Here is a 24167-nt window from a genome sequence, read left to right as displayed (position 1 = left end):
ATCTCACGCATATTCTTTTGTACATCCGAATGAACGTGAAACTGAGCGCAACATGCACGAGCACAAAACCCCTCCCTGCCTCCTCCCCCGTATGAATATGCAAATGACTATGCTAATGGCAAAACCCAACGAAAAAGCAATGGCAAAATCAAGCAAAATGAGAAACTTTGAACGGAATGTGAAATGGAGGTGCTGCTTTCGGAGGTAGACCGGAGAAAAGCGGTGTTATTTGCAAGTTTGTTCTCCGGAATTAACAACAAAAGAAAAAAATAGAGTGGGAGAGTTTAGCTGATGCGGTTAACACAGTTGGGTCTGAACATCGCACTGAGTGCATTAAAAAAAGAAACAGTGTGGTTTATAGCTGTAAAATGTTGCAGTACCCTTAGCAGTCTAAGTGGCGCACCTCGTAAGACGCATGTGATCATGTATTGACACGTTCGAGCATAAAGTCGGCTTGAATCCAGCGTCTAATGAACTCTTTCTTCTTTTTTTCCCCGCTACATATCAGATTTTGCCCACTATTTATCACGAGAAAGACAAGTAGGAATCATTAATAAGTTTGTGCATCATATTTTATTTGCACATTTATTGAATGGAAATGTTTCTGATTCACTCATGCAAATTCATCTTCAGATAGTGTCTTTATAGCAATGTGTGTGCAGTAGATAGCTCAGATTACATTGGGAAAACAGGCGACTGCTGCAAATTGTGCTTTAATGTTTAGCTGGTCAACTGTATGGTATGGAAACCTTATATACCTACTAGGTGAACCCGTCTCATACAGCTGCGATTGCAAGGCTCAGACACTTTGTAGAGAGGAATTTAACACAACTGCCTCTAGGAGTCGCCAATGGAAATAAAACAGACACGCACAAAAAATGTGCGTACGCCAGCCATAAAGCTGCCGTGAAGCTGCGCACATTCCCACGTTCAGTTCATTGTTAGTTAATCCAAACGTGAGCGATTCTGAGCGTGAAACCTGGCGTACGCAAAGTTTTTGTGCGTACGCAGCGTTGATACATGAGGCCCCTGATCTCAATAAATCCAATAGAGCACCTTTGGGATATGATGGAACAGAAGATTCACATCATGGTTGTGCAGCAATTACATGCTGCTATCATGTCAATATGGACCAAAATCTCTGAGGAATAATTCCAGTACCTTGTTGAATCTGTGCTATGAAGGATCTAGGCAGTTCTGAAGGGGGTCCAACCCAGTACTAGTAAGGTGTACCTAGTAAAGTGGCCTGTGGGTGTACTTGTACGCTACAATGAGGTAAAATAAGGATTCGCCAAGAGGATCTAAATGTAGCTTTTAACTTTATTTTAATTTAAAATAAGTGAATAGTCCACAAGGAATCCAATTCATCCACAAAATAACATGAGAGAAAGTACTAAACAAACAAAGAGAACTGGACAGGCTGGAAACCATTCACAATTCTGATTATAAAACTGGCCATTTCAGAAGGTTTGACTTTTATTTTCAGTAAACAACTTATAGAATTAAAATGACAAGCGCAAATTGATGCACCCTTTATTCATCAGACCTCCTTTGCCATCTCTTCAATAATTTTTTTCATCTGGAAGAAAAATCAGATTTTATAATGAATTGTAATGTATGAGCTCTGTGTTCATTGGTGTATTTGATTGGAGTATAGATGTGTGTGTGGATGTGTTTATGTTTGTTCTTGCAGGCTGCTCTTGTCACCTCTTTCCATGTGATGACGCCACACAGTCGCCCACTCTCTGTTATAAACAGACGCTGCTCACCCGTGATGCTCATGATGCAATGAGCCTGACAGAACACGCACACACACACACACAAGCACTCATCATGTCGAGGCAAACCGGAACAAAACATGGAGATAATGTGAAGGAAACATAATAGTGGTAAGCTGATTCTCACTGCACACCTGCTTTACTGTGCTGTCAGGAGTCAGATGAAGACGCACAGGCTGAACACAACACACTTCTTCAAGCTGTTTACATGAATCCTGCAAGAAGATTTAGTGATGCAGAGAAGCTTCCAGGTGCAACTTTCTTAGCTAAATCCATTCAGTAATACTAACAGAAATTAAAATAACATTTATAATGTTTTAGTAAATGTTTAAATTAACATTAAAGACACCATATCTGTCGCTGAGAATTCTTTGCATTTGTTTCATGCAAGTGGATGATTAAAAAAACAGTTCACCCAAAAATGAGAATTACCCCATAATTTATCTCACCCTCAAGACATCATTGGTGTGTATGACTGATGTACATCATTGATGTATATATAACACAACCACAGTAGTGTTCCTAATTGTATCCCGGCTCTTTTGTGCTGTTTCAAGAGTTCACACTTAGCTGATGATTGACAATAAAATGTGTTTGGCATGCTGTCCTGGGAGAGAGAGCCCTGAGCTCAGAAGATCCTCGAGCACGGGGCTTACTCCCATTTGCAGGGCGAGAAGAGAGCTTAAGCTCAAGTAGGTCTCGAGAACTCCCCTGCTTGTTATGGCTTTGAGATTGGAAATGTTATAAGATATAGCTGACTAAGAGTTCATCTATGATGCCACTTTGGATTAGTCAATTTACTTATGTTACAATTATTTGGATGGTGGGAGGAAACTGGGGAACCCTCATGAGCACGGGGAGAACCTGTAGTCTGTACAGAAATGTCGAATGGCCTGGTAAGTTCTTAACCAGTGACATTCTTGCTGTGAAGCAACAGTGCTAACTACTGGGCTGACGTGCCGCCCTACCTATTTAAAGGAAGGAGTAGTAGGGGAGGAATGAGGGATTCTTGAAGACGAAGATGACTGAGCTGAGAAACTCTGGCTATTTATAGTGAGTTAGGATTCATCTGATTGGTGGATCTTGAGTTAGCTAATGCGGGACCAGCCATGATCCATCATAAGCATGCGTTAATCTCGAAATTAGTTTATAAACAAACCACACTTAATGGTGTTAGGTAGCATTTTTCCAAAAAGGCATCAATCCATCATAAAACTTCTAATGGATCCTTATGAAGCAAATTGATGTGTTTTTGAAACAAAACTTTAAAAAAAATTAAATTAAAGACTCAAATCACTGACTTATATGCTGCTGAATGCACATTGGGGACAACTTTCTTTGACTCGAAAGTATGACAGTCATAGCTTCCACAGTTGTAGTAGAAGCTTTGGGAACAGTCGTGGCATTGTAATAGTAATATGCGGTATAAAATCACGCAGTATTGCCAAGCAAACTAGCTTTCTCGTTCTTCGTCCTCTTCTGTTGTAAACAAACTATGGTAAGTGGTTCCTGCTTGTGCTACGAATGTGTTACGTCGAGTAGGATGAAGTTGTTGAGAATGCAAATTTGACCGCCACTGGAAGTCAGTGATTTGACTTTAACGCATCTATCCTGGCCGTTCTAATTGTTTCATTGTGTGAACTCAGGGATGCTGCTAGCAATTTTGTGGTCTATGTAAAATGTTTGAGGTTGGTCCCCCTGCCAGTAGTGTTAATGCTAATGATGCAGATGTGTGAACTAGAAGGACAATGTGACCATTTTAACAGGTCTCACTGCGTTACAGTTATGGGAAGAACTACTAAAGGACCATTCTAAATTTGAAATTGATAATTACTATTTTATTCCCCTTATGTTGTTCTAAACATACAGTTGAAGTCAGAACTATTAGCCCCATTTTAATTATTTTTTCTTTTTAAAATATTTCCCAAATGATGTTGAACAGAACAAAAAAATTGTCACAGTATGTTTGATAATATTTTTTTTTGTGGAGAAAGTCTTATGTGTTCTGTTTCAGCTAGAATAAAATTAGTTTTTAATTTTTTAAAAAACATTTTAAAGTCAAATTCATCAGCCCCTTTAAGCTTTATATTTTTCGATAGTTTACAGAACAAACCATTGATATACAATAACTTGCCTAATTACCCTATCCTGCCTACCTGATTAACCTAGTTAAGCCTTTAAATGTGACTTTAAGCTGTATAGAATTGTCTTGAAAATGTATCTAGTCAAATATTATGTACTTTCATCATGGCAAAGATTCAATAAAACAGTTATTAGAAATGAGTTATTAAAACTATTATGTTTAGAAATGTGCTGAAACAATCTTCTCTCCGTTAATCAGAAGTTGGGAAAAAAATAAACAAGGAGCTAATAAATCTGACTTCAACTGTATATAACTTTAATTTTTAAATTGTAAATAAAGCACAACCATCATGCCAGTCATATTTACTAAATAAGTTAATGATTGCTGGTGTCTGGAAATGTTTGGAGAACATAAGTTAAGAGTACAAGATTAAAATAAATTATTTAATTATATGTAATAAAAATGTATATTTATATTTTTATATTAAATATTTTTATTGAAATATCATAATAATATCAACCAATGTGAATACTTTTTTAAAAGATTCAAATAAATATATTACCTTAATGAGGATAATTATATCTGAGAGTCATTGGCATCCAAAAACTTTTGTCTTGCATGTTTACATTTAAAAAATCTAAACGTAAATAATTTAGTTGACCTAACAAGGAAACATAATTCTAAGGTATTTCTTCAGTCTTCAAATGCTAGTCCTTACATTTACTAAACTATTATTCAAAGATGTTATTTGTTAACACCATCTGGCCTCAAATTTCATAAATTTTTAGGACACCAAGCAGGACAAAATTGCTTGCTGGTACCATTTTAAAAACACTGGCTGCGAATCCAGTCTCTGAATTAAAATCCTTCCATTTTCATTTCATTATTTTTCATTATTCTTTCAGTAACTTTGCACAATTCTTGTTATGACTCAGCACATTACAAGCTCAATTACCTCATTTCTATGCTCAAGCAGACACTCGCGCAACTGCGATCTGTTGATTGTGCCCAGGAGAACAGAGAAGTCTGGGAGACAAGAGAAAAAGTAAATCACATTCTCAAACCGCCAGCCTCATTTTCTTCAAAAGCACCATCACTGTACAGTTCTGTGCTGAACGTTCTCTGTATTTTTGCTCATCAACACCCAGTCATTTGGCCTTTGGCTCTTATCGACACCCATTGCCCTGGCTTTCACTCTCTCTGCCGTGGAGCACTGAGGTGTTAAAGTGAAGAGCAGAGATTGTGTGCTTGAGCTGCTGATATTAGTTAGTCTCACCGCGTGACTCCACCACAGGTAGTTCAGAGTCTGTGCTTTCCTTTAGGATGTGCTGAACACTTATCAGCTTCTCGCTCCTTTCCAGAACAGCTCCTGCTGGGATCACAAACTGCTTAATCTGAACATCGGCCAACCTGCGGGAGAGAATTCATGAGCAAAACAATTTACTATCCAGCAGGAGGATCATGATTTAACTTTCTCTTTATTATTCTTATTATCTGTTGTTGCCATCAATATTCTATGATCACATTCAACAATAATTGTGAATTTGTATAATACTGGAAAAAACTTCACAAAATATCTTTGTTAGCATGTTTTATTTTGTTTTGGAATTGACAGTAATGTAGCCATTATTGTCTCATAGTGCTGAACTGCATAAAATTGCACTAGTCATGTGATAATTTGCACAAATTTAATTAATTTGAGACACTTAGTGTTTTTTGCAGAAAATGCACAAAACCACCTTTTAGAAACATCTAGAGCTTTAAAAAAATGTATTACAAAATTATTTGTAGAATCATCACTTCCCCCATTAAACTAATTTCTAGATGCATTTTACCTTTCTTCAGCAAGTTTTATCTAATTTTGACATTTTTATGTTTTATGTCAGATACTTAAATTTGAACAATTAGCTAATTTGGTTAGTTAGACTAATATTAATAAAAAATATTATGACAATATTATTGCAATATTATTGTTGAATATTAAGGTTGATTTATAGAATCAATCTTTGACAGAATGCATTTGTTTGCACCTTTATCTTGAATTTGTTGGCAATTTATTATTAATTTTTAGAAAGTACAGCCTTTCAAAAGGCTAATTTAAAAAAAAAAAATTCAATATCGCAATGTGCTCATCCGCAATAGTCACATCACAGGATATGCAACGTTGCGTTGTAGTTGATCAGCACCATTTGAGCATGCATGAGAATTGTGGAGTAACTCCAAAGTTTAACCAAAACAGAGATAAAGTTTATCATTTGCATGTATTTTAAAGGGTTTTGAATGTTTTAATTTGCATTTCACGGAAAATTGAAGCATTCCGGCACAAAAAAAGTACAACTTTTGTAACTTTAATAAACAAATACTTAATTATTTATACAATGAAGCCTGTACATTGTTATTTTACCTTACATTTTATTATTGGATTTCTGAGTACTGTTTGACATTCCAGAAAACCAATATTTTATTTTTACTTGATATTTGTTATGTTTTTTTTATCCTTGATAAATTCCCCTACAAAAATCACCATAATCTGCCCTAATCCAAGATTTATTTCCCAAAGAATGCTATTAAACCATGTGAAAATGCATTCATATCACAATACATATAGCAGAAAGACCGCAGTTAAATGAGGGATGTAAACAATAACAGTGGTACTAATCATTGACTGTAAAAAATGTATTTCCTGTATTTTGTTTTTAAGTTCCATCCCTTCCAAAAACCCCAAAAGGTCCACAACACATTAATCACATCTTAATGATAAAATGGCTGCCATATTTATTAACATGTGGACCTTTTGGGATTTTTGGAAGGTATGGAACTTAAAAACAAAATGCAGGAAATACATTTTATACAGTCAATGATTAGGACCACTGTTATTGTTTACATCCCTCATTTAACTGCGGTCTTTCTGCTACATGTATTGCGATATGAATGCAATGGCAGTGACATCGCCACAATGAAAGAGTCACAGTATCTCTTACGAACATAAAACAGCCTATGATTAACTCTGATTTCAAACCATGTCTCCCCTCAGAATCATGAATGGCAGAAAGCACTATGAGGCAGTGTCACCTCAAGAAAAATGCAGTTTAATTTCCACCGGCGCCTGAAGGCAGATGATTGATCGACGCTTTACTCACTTCGGACATGCGCGGATTAGAGACGGCAGGTGCGGGAGCCGTTTAATAAGCGATATGCCATCATAGAAAGACGGCCTGTGTTTAGCCCGAGCCACAGCATTGGACACGAGCGTCGCCACCAGAGCGGGAACAGCATAGGAACACTGACCGGTCATCTCCACCGCCAGCAGGGCAGGAGAAAGTGTGTGTGTCACGGCCCCGGAGAAAGCAGCCGCTCCTGAAAACACACACAGGTTGGTTTTTGAGATTTATGACTCTCCGTAGGCGTATGTTATAGTTAAAAAATAAAAAAATAAAAAAATAAATATATAAATATATATATATATATATATATATATATATATATATATATATATATATATACATATATATATATATATATACATATATATATATATATATATATATATATATATATATATATACACATATATATATATATATATATACACATATATATATATATATATATATATATATATATATATATATATATATATATATATATATATATATATATATATATACATATACATATATATATATATATATATACATATACATATACATATACATATACATATATATATATATATATATATATATATATATATATATATATATATATATATATATATATAGCCTATGGCCCTACCACACCCCGGAAATCCAAATTTTGAATGTAAAAAAAACTTAGCTAACGTTATGAGCTGTTTATAAACAGTTATAAATTACGAGGACACAAAGCAAATCGCCTCAACACTACAATGTCATTTTATTAATTTGTGTTTCGTATGTGACACACGCACACACACACAGCGAAAAATATGGGTCCATCAACACAAGACATGTCTTATCGTCCTTGTGAGCCTGCAGGGTTGATAATCTCCGTTCAGAAAGTTGACAGGGTAATAAGTTTGTTTACCTGCTAAAGCGTAGCCGCCTGGGTTTATCAGGCTCTTCCCTGATGAGATTCCACCTGAGAGCAGATAGAAAGAGCCTTCGCCGATAAAACGGCCCACTGCTGCACCTGCATAACACAGGTAGGCATATTGGTTTACTTTTTTTCTTAAGATTGAAATGATTAAACATAGGCTACTGGTTGAAATGGATACATTGAAATATATTGTTAACTGCATTTTTTCACAGTTTGATCTAGGCTATAGCACAACAAAATTTATTAGTTCATTTTATTTTCGGCTTCTTTTAAGCTTAGTCCCTTTATTGATCTGGGGTCGCCACAGCGGAATGAACCGCCAACTTATCCAGCACATGTTTTACACAGCAGATGCCCTTTCATCTGCAACCCATCACTGGTAAACATCCTTATACACTCATTCACACATACACTATGGAAAAATTTGCTTATTCAATTCACCTGTATCACATGTTTTTTGGACTTGTGGTGAGAAATCAGAGTAGAGAACCAGCGACCTTCTTGCTGTGAGGCGATTGTGCTACTCACTGCGCCACTGTGCTGCCCTGCACAACAAAATATTTTATTTAATTTTGTTTTAATATTTTATTTAATAGTTTTATCACATATTATTTATATATTCATTTTATACACAATTTTTAAATAATTATTTTTTATTTTTAATATGAATGCATGTATTACTATAATTGCAATATTTTATTTATTTTTAATTTATTTGATTATTACCATTTTTTATATTTATAAATTGTTTGTTTATGTATTTTACCTTTTATCAAACGTTTGTGAATATATTTCTATTTTCTTAATAGTTTTTAGTTATTTTTATTTTAGTTTAAGAATTTTATCACACGTTAATGTGTATTTTGTTTACGTTTTTAGTTATGATTTTTGTCATAATAATAACTATATTATATTATTATCGTAATTGTTATTATTATGTGTTTGTTCATATTCATTTTTTATCCTTATCTTTATTTTTATTTTCTTACTTTAATTTTACTCACTATTTAAAATTTTATCATATGTTTTAGACATTTTGTCACTTTTTTCATAGCATTTCTTTCAATATTTAGCGTATTTTGTGTGTAGTGTGTGTAGTCATGTTTTTTCTTCACCATTTTATTATTATATTAGCATTATATTCTATTTTATTTCTATTTTATTTAATTCTTATTTTTATCACATTTTAGTTCTAACAGTTTTTTTAATACTGATAACAATTTTGTATAATTTTATTATCTTAATTATGTATTGAATCATTTATGTGTTCTTATAATTTTATTGAATTAGCACATGGCGACACAGTGGCTCAGTGGTTAGCACTTTCGCCTCAGCCACAGCAAGAAGGTTGCTGGTTCGAGCTCCAGCTGGACCAGTTGGCGTTTCTGTGTAAAGTTTGTTGTCCCTGTGTTCATCTGGGTGCTCCGTTTTCCCCCACAGTCAAAAGACATGCGCTACAGGTGAATTAAATAAACTAAATGGCCAAAGTGTGTATTTGAATGAGAGTGTATAGATGTTTCTTAGCACTGCTACAGCTGTAAGGCCATCCACTGTGTAAAACATAAGTTGAATAAGTTGGGAGTTAATTCCGCTGTGGCAACCCCTGATTAATAAAGAGACTAAGGCGAAGGAAAATAAATGAATGAATGAATTAGCATATAATGTAAATCCCATGATTTGACTGCTTGACTTACCATAAACAAATACTGGCATGAAATAACCAGCAGGTAAAGGTAAAGTACAAGCCACGACCAGCAGCCCCACCTTACAGAGAGACATTAGAAATCACAAAATGAGCTGAATACAGAAAAACACAATAATAATCTAATTGATACTCAATGTATTTCACCTTGGTGATAATGAAAAATGTCAGCGTTTGGAAGTAACTTTTGCCTGGTGGATTCCAGGCCTGCCAGAATGTGTTTTGTGGCTCAGGCAGTGCAGATATATTCTGGGAAATGTTATACCAGGAAGTGCCATCTAGCATCGAAGTAAGCAGCTGCCTCATTGTGAGCTATTAGAAAACCAAAGAGAGTAAAGTACAAGTCATGAACACCTAAGATTGATTCACTGCCAATTTTCCAGAAATAGGCCTATATCCTCACCTCAGAAGCTATGAAATGTCCCGCCGAGTGATAAAACGTAAAGCAGGCTAGAAGAAATGCCACTATGGCTGAATAAAGTGACTTTCTGGATATTAGGAATGTAAACAAGAGGCACATCTGGGTTAGATCACAGCAAAATATCAAAACACAAATCTGTTAACATACTGGGCCCGGTTTTTCGAAAGGTTTAATCCGGATAAAATTGATCCTGATTTAGTAATCCTGTTTTTGCGATCCGTGATCACGTAATCCAGCTTACTTTTTGAGCCAGTTTTTCAAAGCAACATCGGATTGGATCAATCTGATCCGGATAGGAACTTTTCAGGATCACTAAATCTGGATAACCAGTGCTCAAACAGGATAGGACATCACAATGTAGAACTATAGATTTGTAAAGAGTAGAATAGCCAGCATGGGGTCAATATAACTTTATTTTTATTTGAAATTAAAACTAAGAAAATTTGATAATTATTTAAATAATAATAATAATAAATAATAATAAAAACAAGAAAAACAACACCCCATCCTCTTAAAGCAGTCCGCTCATTTGAGACCTACAACACTGTACATTGAGGATATTTATAATAAGTTTCAAATATAGATGTAAATAAAAAAAGACTTAATGTCAAAAACTCCACAATAATATCCGACTTCGTTATCTGATGTGGAGAGAGCAGCTTGTCTGAGCATAGCCTTTAGGAGGCAGATCTTAAGTCATTGGCCTTGGTTTGCTGCAGTTTGGTCAGAATCAGTTGTTTCTCTGCCAGATGAAGCTGTGCTTCTGCCCTTTCAGTCTCTTTTTGCAATTGTTGAAAGAGATTTTAAAAATCAGTCACTGCCATTCTTTGTATTTTTTTTATTCTGCAATCATTGCATGCATCACTAATAAATATTCTAAAAAGAAAAATATTTTCCATTGTGATGAATATATATATCAGCTAGTGACAGAATAAAATGTATTGTTTTTGGTCAGTTTTGACAGCTGTTTGGGGGATTGTTTTATGAGGCCAAACTCTTTCTACTTTGCTGTAGGCCTATACTGAAAGGCTGAATACATTAAAGCCTATAATCACTATAGCCTGACGGATAAACAAATAAAACGAAAACCTTATGAATAAATAGTATATCTCGTAAGATGGTGCATGATCCAAAAATAGTATTATTTAATAAATTTTTCAGTTTTCATTACATTTTGGGCACGAAATCCACGCTAAATCCAACCTTCTGATGGGATCAGTTTAATCCAGGTTTTTTGGATCAAAGTGATCCAGATCCTACAAAAAAGGTCTGAAAAACCCAAACTCAAGGTTTGATCCGGATCAAAACCAAGATTAGATTACGTGATCTAATCCAATTAGGTAATCCGTTTTTTCTTTTGAAAAACCCATTTTCAAGATTTGATCCAATCCCTTTTCTAAAATCCTAGTGGATTACTTTTGAAAAACCGGGCCCTGGAGATCAAAATTAGTGAACAACCTGCAATTTCCTCAATTTCAAGAACATTGCTTAGTCCTCTTTGTAGTTGTCTAAAAATAAAGGTGCCATTTTTAAAGCATATTTCAGGAGTTTCCTATTTATTCTGATTTATGTTGTCTAATTTTTCAGCAACCCGATTTCACCAAGTAGGACATGTTCCTGGATTAACATCTAAATTGATCCTGGAAAAACATTCAAATCAGCTAATCAGGATTAAGGGATGTGTTTACCGCTTTTGGTTAAGTTTGCTTTTTCAGATCTCGATTTTCTCTCATGGATACCATTCCTACCTGCTGCTTTCATGTAAATCCACCAGAGGCTGCTGTCGACTGACAGACTGACTGACTGACCGACTGTCCGATTCCCCCACGATCCCTCTTTCCTAAATCCAACTGACAGTGTTTTCAAAAGCAATCCAGAAAAAGAAAAGCCCTCACGGCCGCCTGATTTTTACCACATTTTTTAGATCGTACCACATTCTCACTCTTATTTACTTGTTTCTATTATTTTTTGCCTTTTGTTTTTGTTTTACCTGCCTTCTGGAATCGTTCTTTGCCAGACTCAAACCCCATTGTTGCGGTCAACTTCTCTCTGCGTCTCAAGTCTGCCAACTTAAATGGCGAGCTACTGGGCAAACAGCGGAACAGCTTTCCACAAGGAGGTATGTGGTTGGTGACATCATATCGCCCTCTAGCTTTTGTTTTAAAGTTGAAATGCAGCCGTACGTATTGTTGCTTTGGCTAAATAATTCACGATCTTCAGAAATGTATACAGGGGTACGTTTTCACATTGAGCCTTTGTTCGCATCCTACTTGGCAAAATCATGACGTGCTCTTATTGATTGTTAAGTTTTAGTTCTCTAGTTTAATTTTTTTTAACAAATATATAAAGGTTTTTATTGAAGTCTGTTTGTTAGTTTGTAAAACACTGTTCTACCAGCATGGTACAACCAAAATTAAAATAATATATTATTTAATATAATACATAATATTTAATTTATTTAATATTTAATAATATTTAATATTATATGTGAATGATGATGTTATTTGTAAAATAAAAGTAAAGTGTTTTCTTTTAAAAAAGAAATGAATTTTTTGAAGACTATAATTATTTTAGTTATTATTCTTATAAAATTAGAAAATGAACCTAAAAAATATAATGCTAAATTACAGCAAGATTTTACTAGTAATCTCATATGTTTGGACTATATTATAAAACAAAAGCCAGAGAAAAGCTCTTTCAAATAGTATAATATGCAAAATAAGGGGGAAATATGCAAGAAGAAAAAAAAGTATTTGATTAGTGGCAAGTCTGTCAAATCTATTAAACAGTGTGATATGATTTCCAGTCTGTGGAAATTAATCTTTCCGCTCACTCTGTTGCCAAAAATGTGCTGATGGGTTTGTTTGTTTTGACAAAACGCAGAGCCCAGCGATGACAGAGTAAGTAAATACAGCTGAGAATACTGCAAAACAGCCTGAATCAGAGAGAGAGAGAAAAAAACCATTAGAACAGTTACTCTTTCATAAATACCCATAAGGTTACAGATATGAGTAAGTTGTATTTAACTTTTCACTGTCTGTTGCCAATCTCTTAACCACAAGCTTACCCAAGCAGAGCAAAAATTATTATTTCAAAAGGCTGAAAAGGCAGATCAGTAGAAAAGCTGGTCTTAAACAGGGCTTGGATTGTGTCTGCGGAAAGAGATTAAATAAGTATTGAATAATTTCTCTCGTATATCCTTCAGGCTGTGTAATCATATCTAAATTCAATAATGTCAATTCATAGCATCCCCTAATGCAATCTAAAAGCACAGCGGTAAATGAGATTACTGCAAAGACAGCAAAAGCATCCATTAGGTGGCGCTGTAGGAAGTGTAAAGCTCTTACCTTGATCTCCAATACAGACAGAAAGCAGCCTGAAGGTGATGGCGCCGCACGCCGCTGCAAAGAAGCAGGGGCAATAATCGCTGACTGAATAATGAGTCCCCATCACCTCTATACTGAAGAGAACGCCTGTGACAATGAGACAGAGATAAACATGAGCCAAAGGTCAGCTGACAGTGCTGGCTACCAACTGATTGTCATTTGAATTTTAAATGGTAAATACAATTTAAAATATTAAATCAGACTACACTTTCATGACTCCATATTATTGACAAAGATTTCAATAAATTATTTGTAATTTATTGATTTCTTCTAAAACCCAAAGCACCCTCGGGGCTTTACACATATACGCTAGTATGAACTGTTATTGGGGCCAAAAACCTTTTAAAATAAATAAAATTTGATTGAACACACACTGACTTTTTTTTTCCATCTTAAAGGAGTAGTTCACCCAAAAATTAAAATTACCCCATAATTTACTCACCCTGAAGTCATCATAGATGTATATGACTTTCTTCAGTCAGACGAGTAGTTTTAAATCTGATCCACTGTAAGAAATGCTGAGTTTCACACAATTCCTTCTTGTTGTCCCAACACAAATAAATTAAGTTGACTTTATTGTTTAAAAAAAAGGTTGTTGATTGAACAATACAATTAAGTTGTGACAAAAAAACTCAGGAATTGTGTTGATTCAGCTGATTCCTGGCAGTTTGAAAAAGCAGCAACAAGATTTTTTTGAGTGTTGCTCTTCCATGCTGTATAAAGATAATAATAAAACTAACCCATACACCGACAGGGATTTAACATTTAACTGTGTGTCATTGTAAGAGTAATGTACTATATAATGGCATACTAAAATGCCAAGCCAACTAATTTTTCTAATCGTATAGTCTTCTTTTGTGACAAACTGGTTCCAATGAGATGCATCTATTTCAGGAGCTTCTGCTACAAACGCATCTTATATCATGCATCAATCATTGTTTTCAGGATCCCCAAAATGACAATGTACATATAATTCTTCAGTAACACTCTGTAACAGGCACACCACCTTTATAATCCTGCCGTGACAGATGATATGAATATGAAGGAGATTTTTTTCATGCTTATGACAATTTTCATTCATTCACTTACTCAAGCAAGCGTACGATTGTGTCTTTGTTATGACTTGACATAACCAAATACATAACAACCTGTTTTTGTCTAAATGACAACAAAATGTGTCATAAAACTGTCATAAACATAATTGTCATGAAGCCTGTCATGGTGGACTCACACAGAACAAAGAAACACATGATGTAAACAGAAATCACATAGGACATGATACAGCAACTAGATGAATATAAGACAGACTCACCAGACTTAGGTCAAGGCCATTGTCTTGAATATTTTTCTGATTACTATTTTAGTAAAACAAAATTAATTTGTCATTAAAGGGTATCAGTGAAAGTGTCAATACTTAATATTTAATGACATTTTACTGACAAATTCAATTTGTAGCACTGTAGTCGAGGTCAAGAAAATTTTTTATGACGCTGTTATAAAATTCATGACTAAAATATAGTGGCCTCATAACAATCATGTTTATGACAGATTTATGACAAGTTTTATTGTCTTGGTAATGTAAAGTTGTCATGACAATGACAAAGACTGACTATGATGTATTTGTTTATGTCAAGTTGTCATAGCAACGCAAAGACATCTCAAACAGAAGCTGTCTCATTTCAGAGGCTGCATCCTCCACATGATGCATTCGAAGTGCGCTGCGTCATCGTGGCCTGATGAAGACTGTCTCATTTCGAAAAAATTTGAATGCTCCTTCTAACGCAGCCTAAAAATGCATCCTTTGTTTCCAAGGTAATGAAGGACACAACCGGTGGATCCTTCGCGGCCTCGAACGTCCCAAGATTCATTGCACGCTGATAACAGCAGGACTTTTTAAAAAGAAAACTCTAGTTTAAATGTATGAATTAGGTTTTATTTTACTTGGATATCTGAACACATGTTAAAAAAAAAAAGAGTATGTCATGTCTTACTAAAGAGTGATTTTATAGACAGTTTACAGTTTTATGTGTACATGTATGGATCAAAGAAAATATATTTCCAGCTTCTGTAAATCTTGTTTTGCCTTCAGATCGCTTAAGTAAGTTTTAAAATCACTTGGAAAAAAGTCATTACAAATGTTATTAGCGCCTATTAACAGCAGCTGTTACGGTTGCCTGGTGACGAGATCAGTCCTCTGTAGGCTAGATCGTCTCATTTCAAAACACTCGGTTCGGCTTGTGTGGACTTGGAAGGACTCACCTTTGAAGTCTGCATCCTTCGGAGGATGCAGCCTCTAAAATGAAACACAGCTAATGTCATCTTTGCATTTAAAATGACAACTGAGTGAATGACCCATATTTATGTCACATATTTAATGTCATGATTATGAATGTTTCATGATAGCCTTATGAACACCATTTCAAGTGAAGTGTTGCCAATTTTTTTCTTTTTTTGGTTGAAAATTATGTCATGTAAACACTTGAACTCACCGCTTATTGGAGCCCCAAAACAGCTCGCAACTCCCACCGCTGATGCCACAACCAACATTTCTCCTTTAGCTGCTCTCTGCCAGATGCAAATGAATGACACCACAAGAGTCATTAGCATAAGTAGCCTTCTATACAATTCCCATCTGGTTTTCATAAAATAAAATAAAAGTGGACTGTATGGTTCATGTATTATATTACAGTTTAGCTACCTGCTTTCCGCCACGACAGGAGACATGCAGACGGTTCATAAATGCACCAACCATGATAGATAAATGGACAAATGGGCCCTATTAAGATAATAAGTTTAAGGTCAATATATTCAGCAGCATGTCATTTTTTGATTAATCTTCACATCCTCATTTGCATATAAGATTTTTTTACCACTTTGCCAAGAAACACAGTGCTGCCAGCGGCTAGTGTGCATATCAGGCCAAACATTTTAGCAAACAGATTGGAGAGAGACAGGTAATCTGGCATGTCCACTCCTAAGAGAATAGCCCTCGCTTCAGGAACACCAGAGCCTGAGGGGTCGAGAGAAAAACATTATGCATGAGCAAATGGACCTGACGGACCTACTCAAGCAATACTCGACGTTTATGATTAAACATGTCCATGTTTCATATTGCCTCAGCTTAATCCCAATGCAATTGTCCCTGTCACTCACAGCAGCTTTGCTTACGAGGGTGTCAGGCCCATGCAGAGCTGACTGATTGGGTCAAGTGGATTAAATGTAATTTTTATGAAATTATATATTTGAAAATTATGCTTACTTTTGAAAAGAATTTGCTATAACAGTTATTTTATTTGGTCTTTTATATAACAAGGACCCTTTTTAAAATATAAAAGTCTTATATATAGTTGAAGTCAGAGTTATTTTTCTTTTTTAAATATTTCCCAAATGATGTTTAGCAGAGCAAGGAAATTTTCACAGTATTTCTGATAATATTTTTTTCTTCTGGAGAAAGTCCTATTTGTTTTATTTCAGCTAGAATAAAAGCAGTTTTAAATTTTTAAGAAAAACATTTTAGGGTCAATATTATTAGCCCCTTTAAGCTATATATTCTTTGGTCTACAGAACAAACCATCGTTAAACAATAACTTGTATTAATGAATGTGTACATTTTCTTGTATTAATTACATTATTTATTGATTTTTGTTTTGTATTTTTATACAATACAATATTTATTTATAAAGCACATTTAAAACAATCAAAGTTGACCAAAGTGCTATATATAGGAGGACTAAAGGCAGAGAAGAAAGCAGATTATAAAAGAAAGTTAACAAATAAAAGTAATAACAGTAAGAGAAAATAGATAGGGCTTTAAAAGGGACTTAAACACATAAATAGAGGGGTAAAGTCTAATGTGATTTGTTAGAGTGTTTCAGAGTTTAGGACCAGCAACTGCAAACTCTCGATCACCTCATTTTTAAGGCGTGTTCTAGGCATGATGAGTAAATAATTGAGAACATAAGGTCTCAATGAACGAGAAGGGCTATACAGCAAATCAAGTCAGTAAGGTATTGAGGAGCTAGATTATTGATGGCTTTGTAAGCAAATAATATAAATTTAAGATCAATTCGGTATTTAATGGGTAACCAGTGAAGTGCAGCTAAAATAGGAGTTACTGACTCATACTTGAGGGTGCCAGAGAGTAGTCTAGCAGCCGCATGTTGTACTAGCTGCAGACGAGAGAGAGAGAAGACTGAGAAATGCCATAATAGAGTTACAGTAATTCAGATGAGTTGTTATGAAGGCATGAATCACTGTTTGAAAATTTCTCTGGAATAAAAATGGCTTGAATTTAGACAGATGTTTGAGGTTTTTATCATTATTACTGTTGTTATTATTAACAAATAATAATATTAAATAAATAATATATATTATTATATTATTATTAATAATATTATATAAATTTTTTATTTTATTTTTCCATTTTAATATTTGTGCATGTTGTAAATCTGCCCATGATAACTGTTTTAGTACATATTATTATGGACAATAATTATGCTTTTCATTCTTCCAACTTCTAGGAAGTTATATATCAGTATTCTCAGATTGTATAAATCAAACTGGTAAAGTAAAGCAGAGCATTTTTAATTTTAAAAAGGCAAAAACTGACTACATGTTTTATTTTTCTGTGTGTTAAATGTTTTTGTTCTAATGTGCAAAGCAGGTGAGGTAACTCCATTTTCATTTTAGATCGGCTTCCCCTTTTTTTTTCTTTTTTTATATATAGTTTGACAGATTTAAATAATTACACATACACTGTATTAAACATGCCTATACTGTAAGTAAGAAGTATCTAAAGTGATGACAAAATTTGGTAGACCTGAAATTAATTTAATGTGTAACTTTTTTTTAATGTACTGAATAAAAATAAAATAAAATTAAATGAAACAAAATGATTGCCCTAATTTCTTAGTGCTGTGTAACCTGCAGAGTATGGGCAGACGCTGTGGGCGAAGCTGGTGGACAGAGCACAGAGGCAGGCTGGGTAAAGCGTCCAGCAGAGGAACTGCAGCAGGTGGTGACCCTTCAGACAGCCGTACAGCCACTGGTGGGCTAATAAGAGAGAGAGAAGGACACAGACCGAGGTGAGAAACTGTAAGGTCAAACCTGTTTTTGAAAGACCTTGCAACATTCAGCTGCTAGAACGACTCAAACAGTTAGCCGACCTGCATTCATCTCTATGTAAATTATTTACCAAACGCTTTCTGAGTGACATGGTGGAACCGCTCACCGTTTAGCAGCTTCGCCACAGTCATGTCCATGAAGAAGCTCATTAGAGCTGTGATGATCCCTAACAGAGCATAACAGTACCACTCCATGCTGGCGAGAGACACCAGGAGCTTCTTCACATTCAGCACACACTCTGGCCAGATGCAAACACATACACATAACAGATACAAATACAGACACATACATTAACATTAGTTGTTATAGCAGGGATAGTTCAAGCAAGAATGAAATTTCTGCCATCATTACTCATCCTTTACTTGATCCAAACCTGTTTATTTCTTCAATCAGCAAAGGAAGATATAACGAAGAATGCTGGAATAATGCTTCCATTGACTTTTATAGTATTTTTTGTTCTTATATCATACATGTCAATGGCTGTTATTCCTTCAGCATTCTTCAAGATATCTTGTGTTCAACAGAAGAAGAAAAAATCATAAAAGTGTAGAGTGTGAGGAAATGGTAAGGGAACTTTTGTTTTTGGGTGAGCTGTTATGACTCTATGATGTTTTTAAAGATTGATAGAGTTAGATCATTGATGATGAAGAAGAAATGGTGACTTAAATCTTCCACCTCACCTCTGATTTGTGAGCGTGATTGTGGCCATGGTTTCCATGAAGGCTCATTAGCACTGATTAGCTTTTCTTCCGCTGTAGCTTCCTCTCTCTTGTCTTCTTGTACACGCTGTTCATCATTTTCATTTTCTGGTTGCTTTACATTTACGCAAATATCGTCCATTGTCTGAAACACAACAAGGCACTTTTAAAGCAGTTTTATGGTCAGTGCTGTAGACAGGCTCTTTTTTGCTGTAATCTGTTCTTTTGTAGCTGTGAATTGTGTGAGTAAAATTATAGTGAAGGTAAATTCCTACAATAATTTAAACTAAATTCAGTGTTTCATCTACACACATGTAATTATTTTATGAGTAGTTTTGTATGAAAGGAAATCCGGGCCAAAAGTTTTAAACCTCATCCTCTCCATGTTTACAGCAATGCACTTGCACTTTACACTGTAGATGAAGCGTTCTGACTTGCACAAAATGATTTTGACTTGGACCAAATTGACCTTCGAATCTACAACCTATGAATATCACATAAAATGCTGTATGTGTGTGTGTTAAAACACATCAGTGTGTTGCATCCATGTTCATCAACCAAAATGAGAAAAAAGTAAAAAATCAACAAAAACAAAAGAATTTGTCAGTGCATGATTTTTCAGTTAATTTATTCGCTGAATGTGGTAAAATACTGAACTTTTCAGTATGTGTATGTGTATATATAATCTCTAATAACTGTTTTATTTTATCTTTGACATTTATAATGCAAAACTGAAACTGTATTCTAGCCGAAATGAAACAAATAAGACTTTCTCTAGAAGAAATAATATTATCAGACATACTGTGAAAAAATCCTTGCTCTTTTTAATATAATTTGGGAAATATTTAAAAAAGGAAAAACAAAATTCAAAGGGGGGCTAATTATTCTGACTTCAACTGAATGTAGTGTGTGTGTGTGTGTGTGTGTGTGTGTGTGTGTGTGTGTGTGTGTGTGTGTGTGTGTGTGTGTATATTTATATATATATGTTGTTAAATTTTTTATACTTTAAATATTTAATTTATTTACATGTTTAATAATTCTTTATTTTTATTTAATTTTAATATTTTAATTTAGTAATTTTTTTTTAATTAATTTAAATTATTTTTTAATTGTTCCTTTTATAATAATGGGTTTATTTATCTTAATATTTTAATATTGTTTTGTATTAATTACATTCTTTATTAATTGTTATTTTGTACTTTTATCATTATTACAATTATTATTATTTGTAGTAATACTTCTAGCAATACTGAACTGTGTGCACAGAAGAGGCTTAAAGGGATAGTTCAGATAAAAATTCACATTTCCTCAGCATTTACTCACTCAATAAGTTCTAAATGTTTATGATTTTCTTTCTTCTGTTAAACACAAAAAAAGATATTCTGAAGAACATTAGAAAAAAAACAGTCATTGATGTTTATAGTAGGAACAAAAAAATACAATGGAAATCAATGGCTGTTTTTTTCTCAACATTCCTCAGTATATCTTAGACAGGTTTGCATCAAGTGGAGGAGAAGTAAATGATGACAGTTTTTATTTTTAAATAAACTATACCTTTAAGCACTATGATGAACTGACAAATTCATTTACTGTACGATGTGAGGGATTTCTGATGATACATTGATTCCTTGCACTCTTTATAACATACTGACTCAAAGGTAACAAATGATATGGTCGTTTTGTCATGTCATTCAACTTAACAGAAAGCCATGAATACCGCAAATGATTAAAATGTCACAGCAAAGTCATCCGAAATGAAAATATTCAATTTAAAGAGAGCTCACCTTTCAGCCGGTTGACTCATTCCACATGAAAGACCGTTGAGGTCAGTAGCAACTCCGTCACCAGATGCAGCATGAAAGGAAAATTAAGCTTTAACTTATTTATGGTGCACGTCCTTCCCTGCTTTGCCTTTGGGCAGGTACTGAATTGGAACAATTTAAGATTGAAGTTTCCTTTTTTGTTTTCCCTGAAAACCCATTTTGATCTCACAAATGTCATCGGGACGCAGCTCGTTTTGGCATTTTGGAACGTTTAATTAGGCGGTCAATTAAATGACCTGTGCGATGTGCTGTGAATCTTTGTTGTTAAGGGGGATAGTGTTTGAAAGTGATAAAACCCGACTGACCTTTAGAAGTGACATTGGTCTCTCGCTCGCTTTTATAATTCCAGACTACAGTATGTTTTTTAACAGGTGAAAAGAGCAATATAAATTAGAAAGTGCACCCGTGTATTGCATAATTTAGAATGTGATTGGCTCCTTATACGGTCTCTGTTTGAGCACTGATTCATATTGCATTAACCTTCGCTCAAGGTGACAGCAATCACACACACCTAATTAGTCACTTGACTCAATGTCGCATACAATCGTGCATTTTCAGTAAGCTTTTTCATTTCACACATATTTTTTAGTACCACATACAATGTAAAAATATCTGTAAATTAGGGCTGCAAAATATTGGAAAAATCTAACATTACGATTTTTTTACAAATTTATTCTGCAAAAAGTTTCTTATTAAAATACAATTACAATTCCATTTTTATTTTAATTTGTTTTACAGCAAAGTGCATAAGAACATAGTTTACAATTAAAACTTGTTTTACCCAATCCGTGTGTTCTGCATTGTGGATAAATATAAATAACGTTACAATAATGAAGGGCAAACAACTTGCATTACGGTAACCTCGCACACGTAAATTCAAACAACATTCATCAGTGGTATACAGTATATATAGTAGTACACACACACACACACACACACACACACACACACACACACACACACACATATATATATACAGTACATATATATATATATATATATATATATATATATATATATATATATATATATATATATATATATATATATATATATATATATTTTTTTTTTTTTTTTAATGTTTTTTCACAATGTCATTATGGGGTACTATGTGTAGAATTTCGAGGAAATAAATTAATTTATTTCATTTTGAAATATATAATACACACACACACACAGCCATATATATATGGCTATAACAAAGAAATGTGCATATATATATATATATATATATATATATATATATATATATATATATATATATATATATATATATATATATATATATATATATATATATATATACATATATATATATATATATATATATATATATATGTGCATCCGGAAAGTATTCATAACGCTTCACTTTTCTAGATTTTTATGTTACAGCCTTATTCCAAAATTCATTAAATTAGTGTATTTCCACAAAATTCTACACACAATACCCCATAATGACAATGTGGAAAAAAAAAGATTTTTTGAAAGTTTTGCAAATTTAATAAAAATAAATAACCTGAAAAATCACATGTACATCAGTATTCACAGCCTTTGTCATGAAGCTCTAAATTGAGCTCAGGTACATTCTGTTTCCACTGATCATTCTTGATATGTTTCAGCAGCTTAATTAGAGTTTACTTGTGGTAAATTCAGTTGATTGGACATGATTTGAAAAGGCATACACCTGTCTATATAAGGTCCCAGGGCTGACATAACATGTCAAAGCACAAACCAAGCATGAAGCAAAGGAATTGCCTGTAGACCTCCGAGACAGGATTATCTCACGACGCAAGGCTGGGGAAAGTTCCAGTGAGCACAGTGGCCTCTATCATCTGTAAGTGGAAGATCCTTGGAAACACCAGGACTCTTCCTAGAGCTGGCCGGCCATCTAAACTGAGTGATCGGGGGAGAAGAGTCAGGGAGGTGATCAATAACCTGATGGTCACTCTGTCTGAGCTCCAGCGTTCTTCTGTGGAGAGAGGAGAACCTTACAGAAGGACAACTATCTGTGCAGCAATCTACCAATCAGGCCTGTATGGTAGAGTGGATAGACACAAGCCACTCCCCCCCTGGAATTTGCCAAAAGGCATCTGAAGGACTCTCAGACCATAAGAAACAAAATTCTTTGGTCTAACGAAACTAAACTTGAACTCTTTGGAGTGAATGCCAGGCGTTACGTTTGGAGAAAACAAGGCACCGCTCATCACCAGGCTAATACCATCCCTAAAGTGAAGCATGGTGGTCGCAGCATAATGCTGTGGCGATGTTTTTCAGCAGCAGGAACAGGATGATTAGTCAGGATAGAGGGAAAGATGAATGCAGCAATGTACAGAGACATCATGAATGAAAACCTGCTTCAGAGTGCTCTTGACCTCAGACTGGGGCATCGATTTATCTTCCAGCAGGATAATGAACCAAAGTACATCGCCAAAATATCAATGGAGTGGCTTCACAACAACTCGGTGAATGTTCTTGAGTGGCCCAGCCAGAGCCCAGTCCTAAATCCTGTTGAACATCTCTGGAGAGATCTAAAAATGGCTGTACAACTTCGCTTCCCATCTAGCCTGATAGAGCTTGAGAGGTACTGCAAAGAGGAATGGGCAAAAATTCCCAAAGACAGGTGTGCCAAGCTTGTGGAATCATATTTAAAAAGACTTAAGGCTGTAATTGTTGCCGAAGGTGCATCAACAAAGTTTTGAGCAAAAGCTGTGAATACTTATGTATATGTGATTTTTCAGGTTTTTTATTTTGAAAAAGATTTGCTACAATTAGTTTTTTGTCACATCGTCATTATGGGGTGATTGTGTATAGAATTTTGAGAAAGTAAATTAATTTAATCCATTTTGGAATAAAAATTGTCAAAAAAATCTGAAATGGCTCTTTGCTGAGAAAAGGTTCCCGACCCCTGCACTATGGGATCTTAATCTTTTCTCCAACAACTTTTGATGTTGAAAACTTTGAAAAGATGACTTTTATTGCCATTTTTATTAGTTTAAAGTGATATATTGTCAAGATTGTTGTTGTAAATTACGGTACAAAAACCTGGTAATAAACCGCCAGTACATTTTCTGTTAC

At 34.4% G+C, this 24167-nt stretch overlaps 1 protein-coding gene across 4 annotated transcripts; it reads right to left on the bottom strand.

The window, feature by feature from the left end:
* Positions 1-1302: 1302 nt before the first annotated feature.
* Positions 1303-21091, bottom strand: clcnk (chloride channel K). Of its 4 annotated transcripts, none has more exons than XM_073938175.1 (20): positions 21054-21091; positions 19068-19414; positions 18678-18999; positions 18371-18499; positions 16318-16457; positions 16146-16223; positions 15937-16012; positions 13409-13534; positions 13129-13213; positions 12895-12996; positions 10044-10128; positions 9788-9952; positions 9633-9702; positions 7927-8031; positions 7002-7218; positions 5138-5271; positions 4817-4887; positions 1913-1993; positions 1708-1794; positions 1303-1579 (listed from the first exon to the last, which is right to left on the bottom strand). In XM_073938175.1, the coding sequence occupies exons 3-20, from the start codon at positions 18856-18858 to the stop codon at positions 1541-1543; spliced, it is 1971 nt and encodes a 656-aa protein (XP_073794276.1). In that variant the 5' UTR covers positions 18859-18999; positions 19068-19414; positions 21054-21091; the 3' UTR covers positions 1303-1540.
* Positions 21092-24167: the final 3076 nt, after the last annotated feature.

Source organism: Danio rerio, chromosome 23, assembly GCF_049306965.1.
Source record: "Danio rerio strain Tuebingen ecotype United States chromosome 23, GRCz12tu, whole genome shotgun sequence".
Classification (NCBI taxonomy): domain Eukaryota; kingdom Metazoa; phylum Chordata; class Actinopteri; order Cypriniformes; family Danionidae; genus Danio; species Danio rerio.
This window is presented reverse-complemented; position numbering and strand designations above follow the sequence as displayed.

What these genes read in the sequence shown, in the direction of transcription:
- clcnk (XM_073938175.1), bottom strand. Translation starts at nt 18,858, where the DNA reads ATGTGTCTGTATTTGTATCTGTTATGTGTATGTGTTTGCATCTGGCCA. An exon ending in CATTTTTCATTATCACCAAG is followed by an intron (nt 9,703 to 9,787) that starts GTGAAATACATT and finishes TCTCTCTGTAAG; the next exon opens with GTGGGGCTGCTGGTCGTGGC. An exon ending in CTGACAGCACAGTAAAGCAG is followed by an intron (nt 1,795 to 1,912) that starts GTGTGCAGTGAG and finishes GTGTTCTGTCAG; the next exon opens with GCTCATTGCATCATGAGCAT.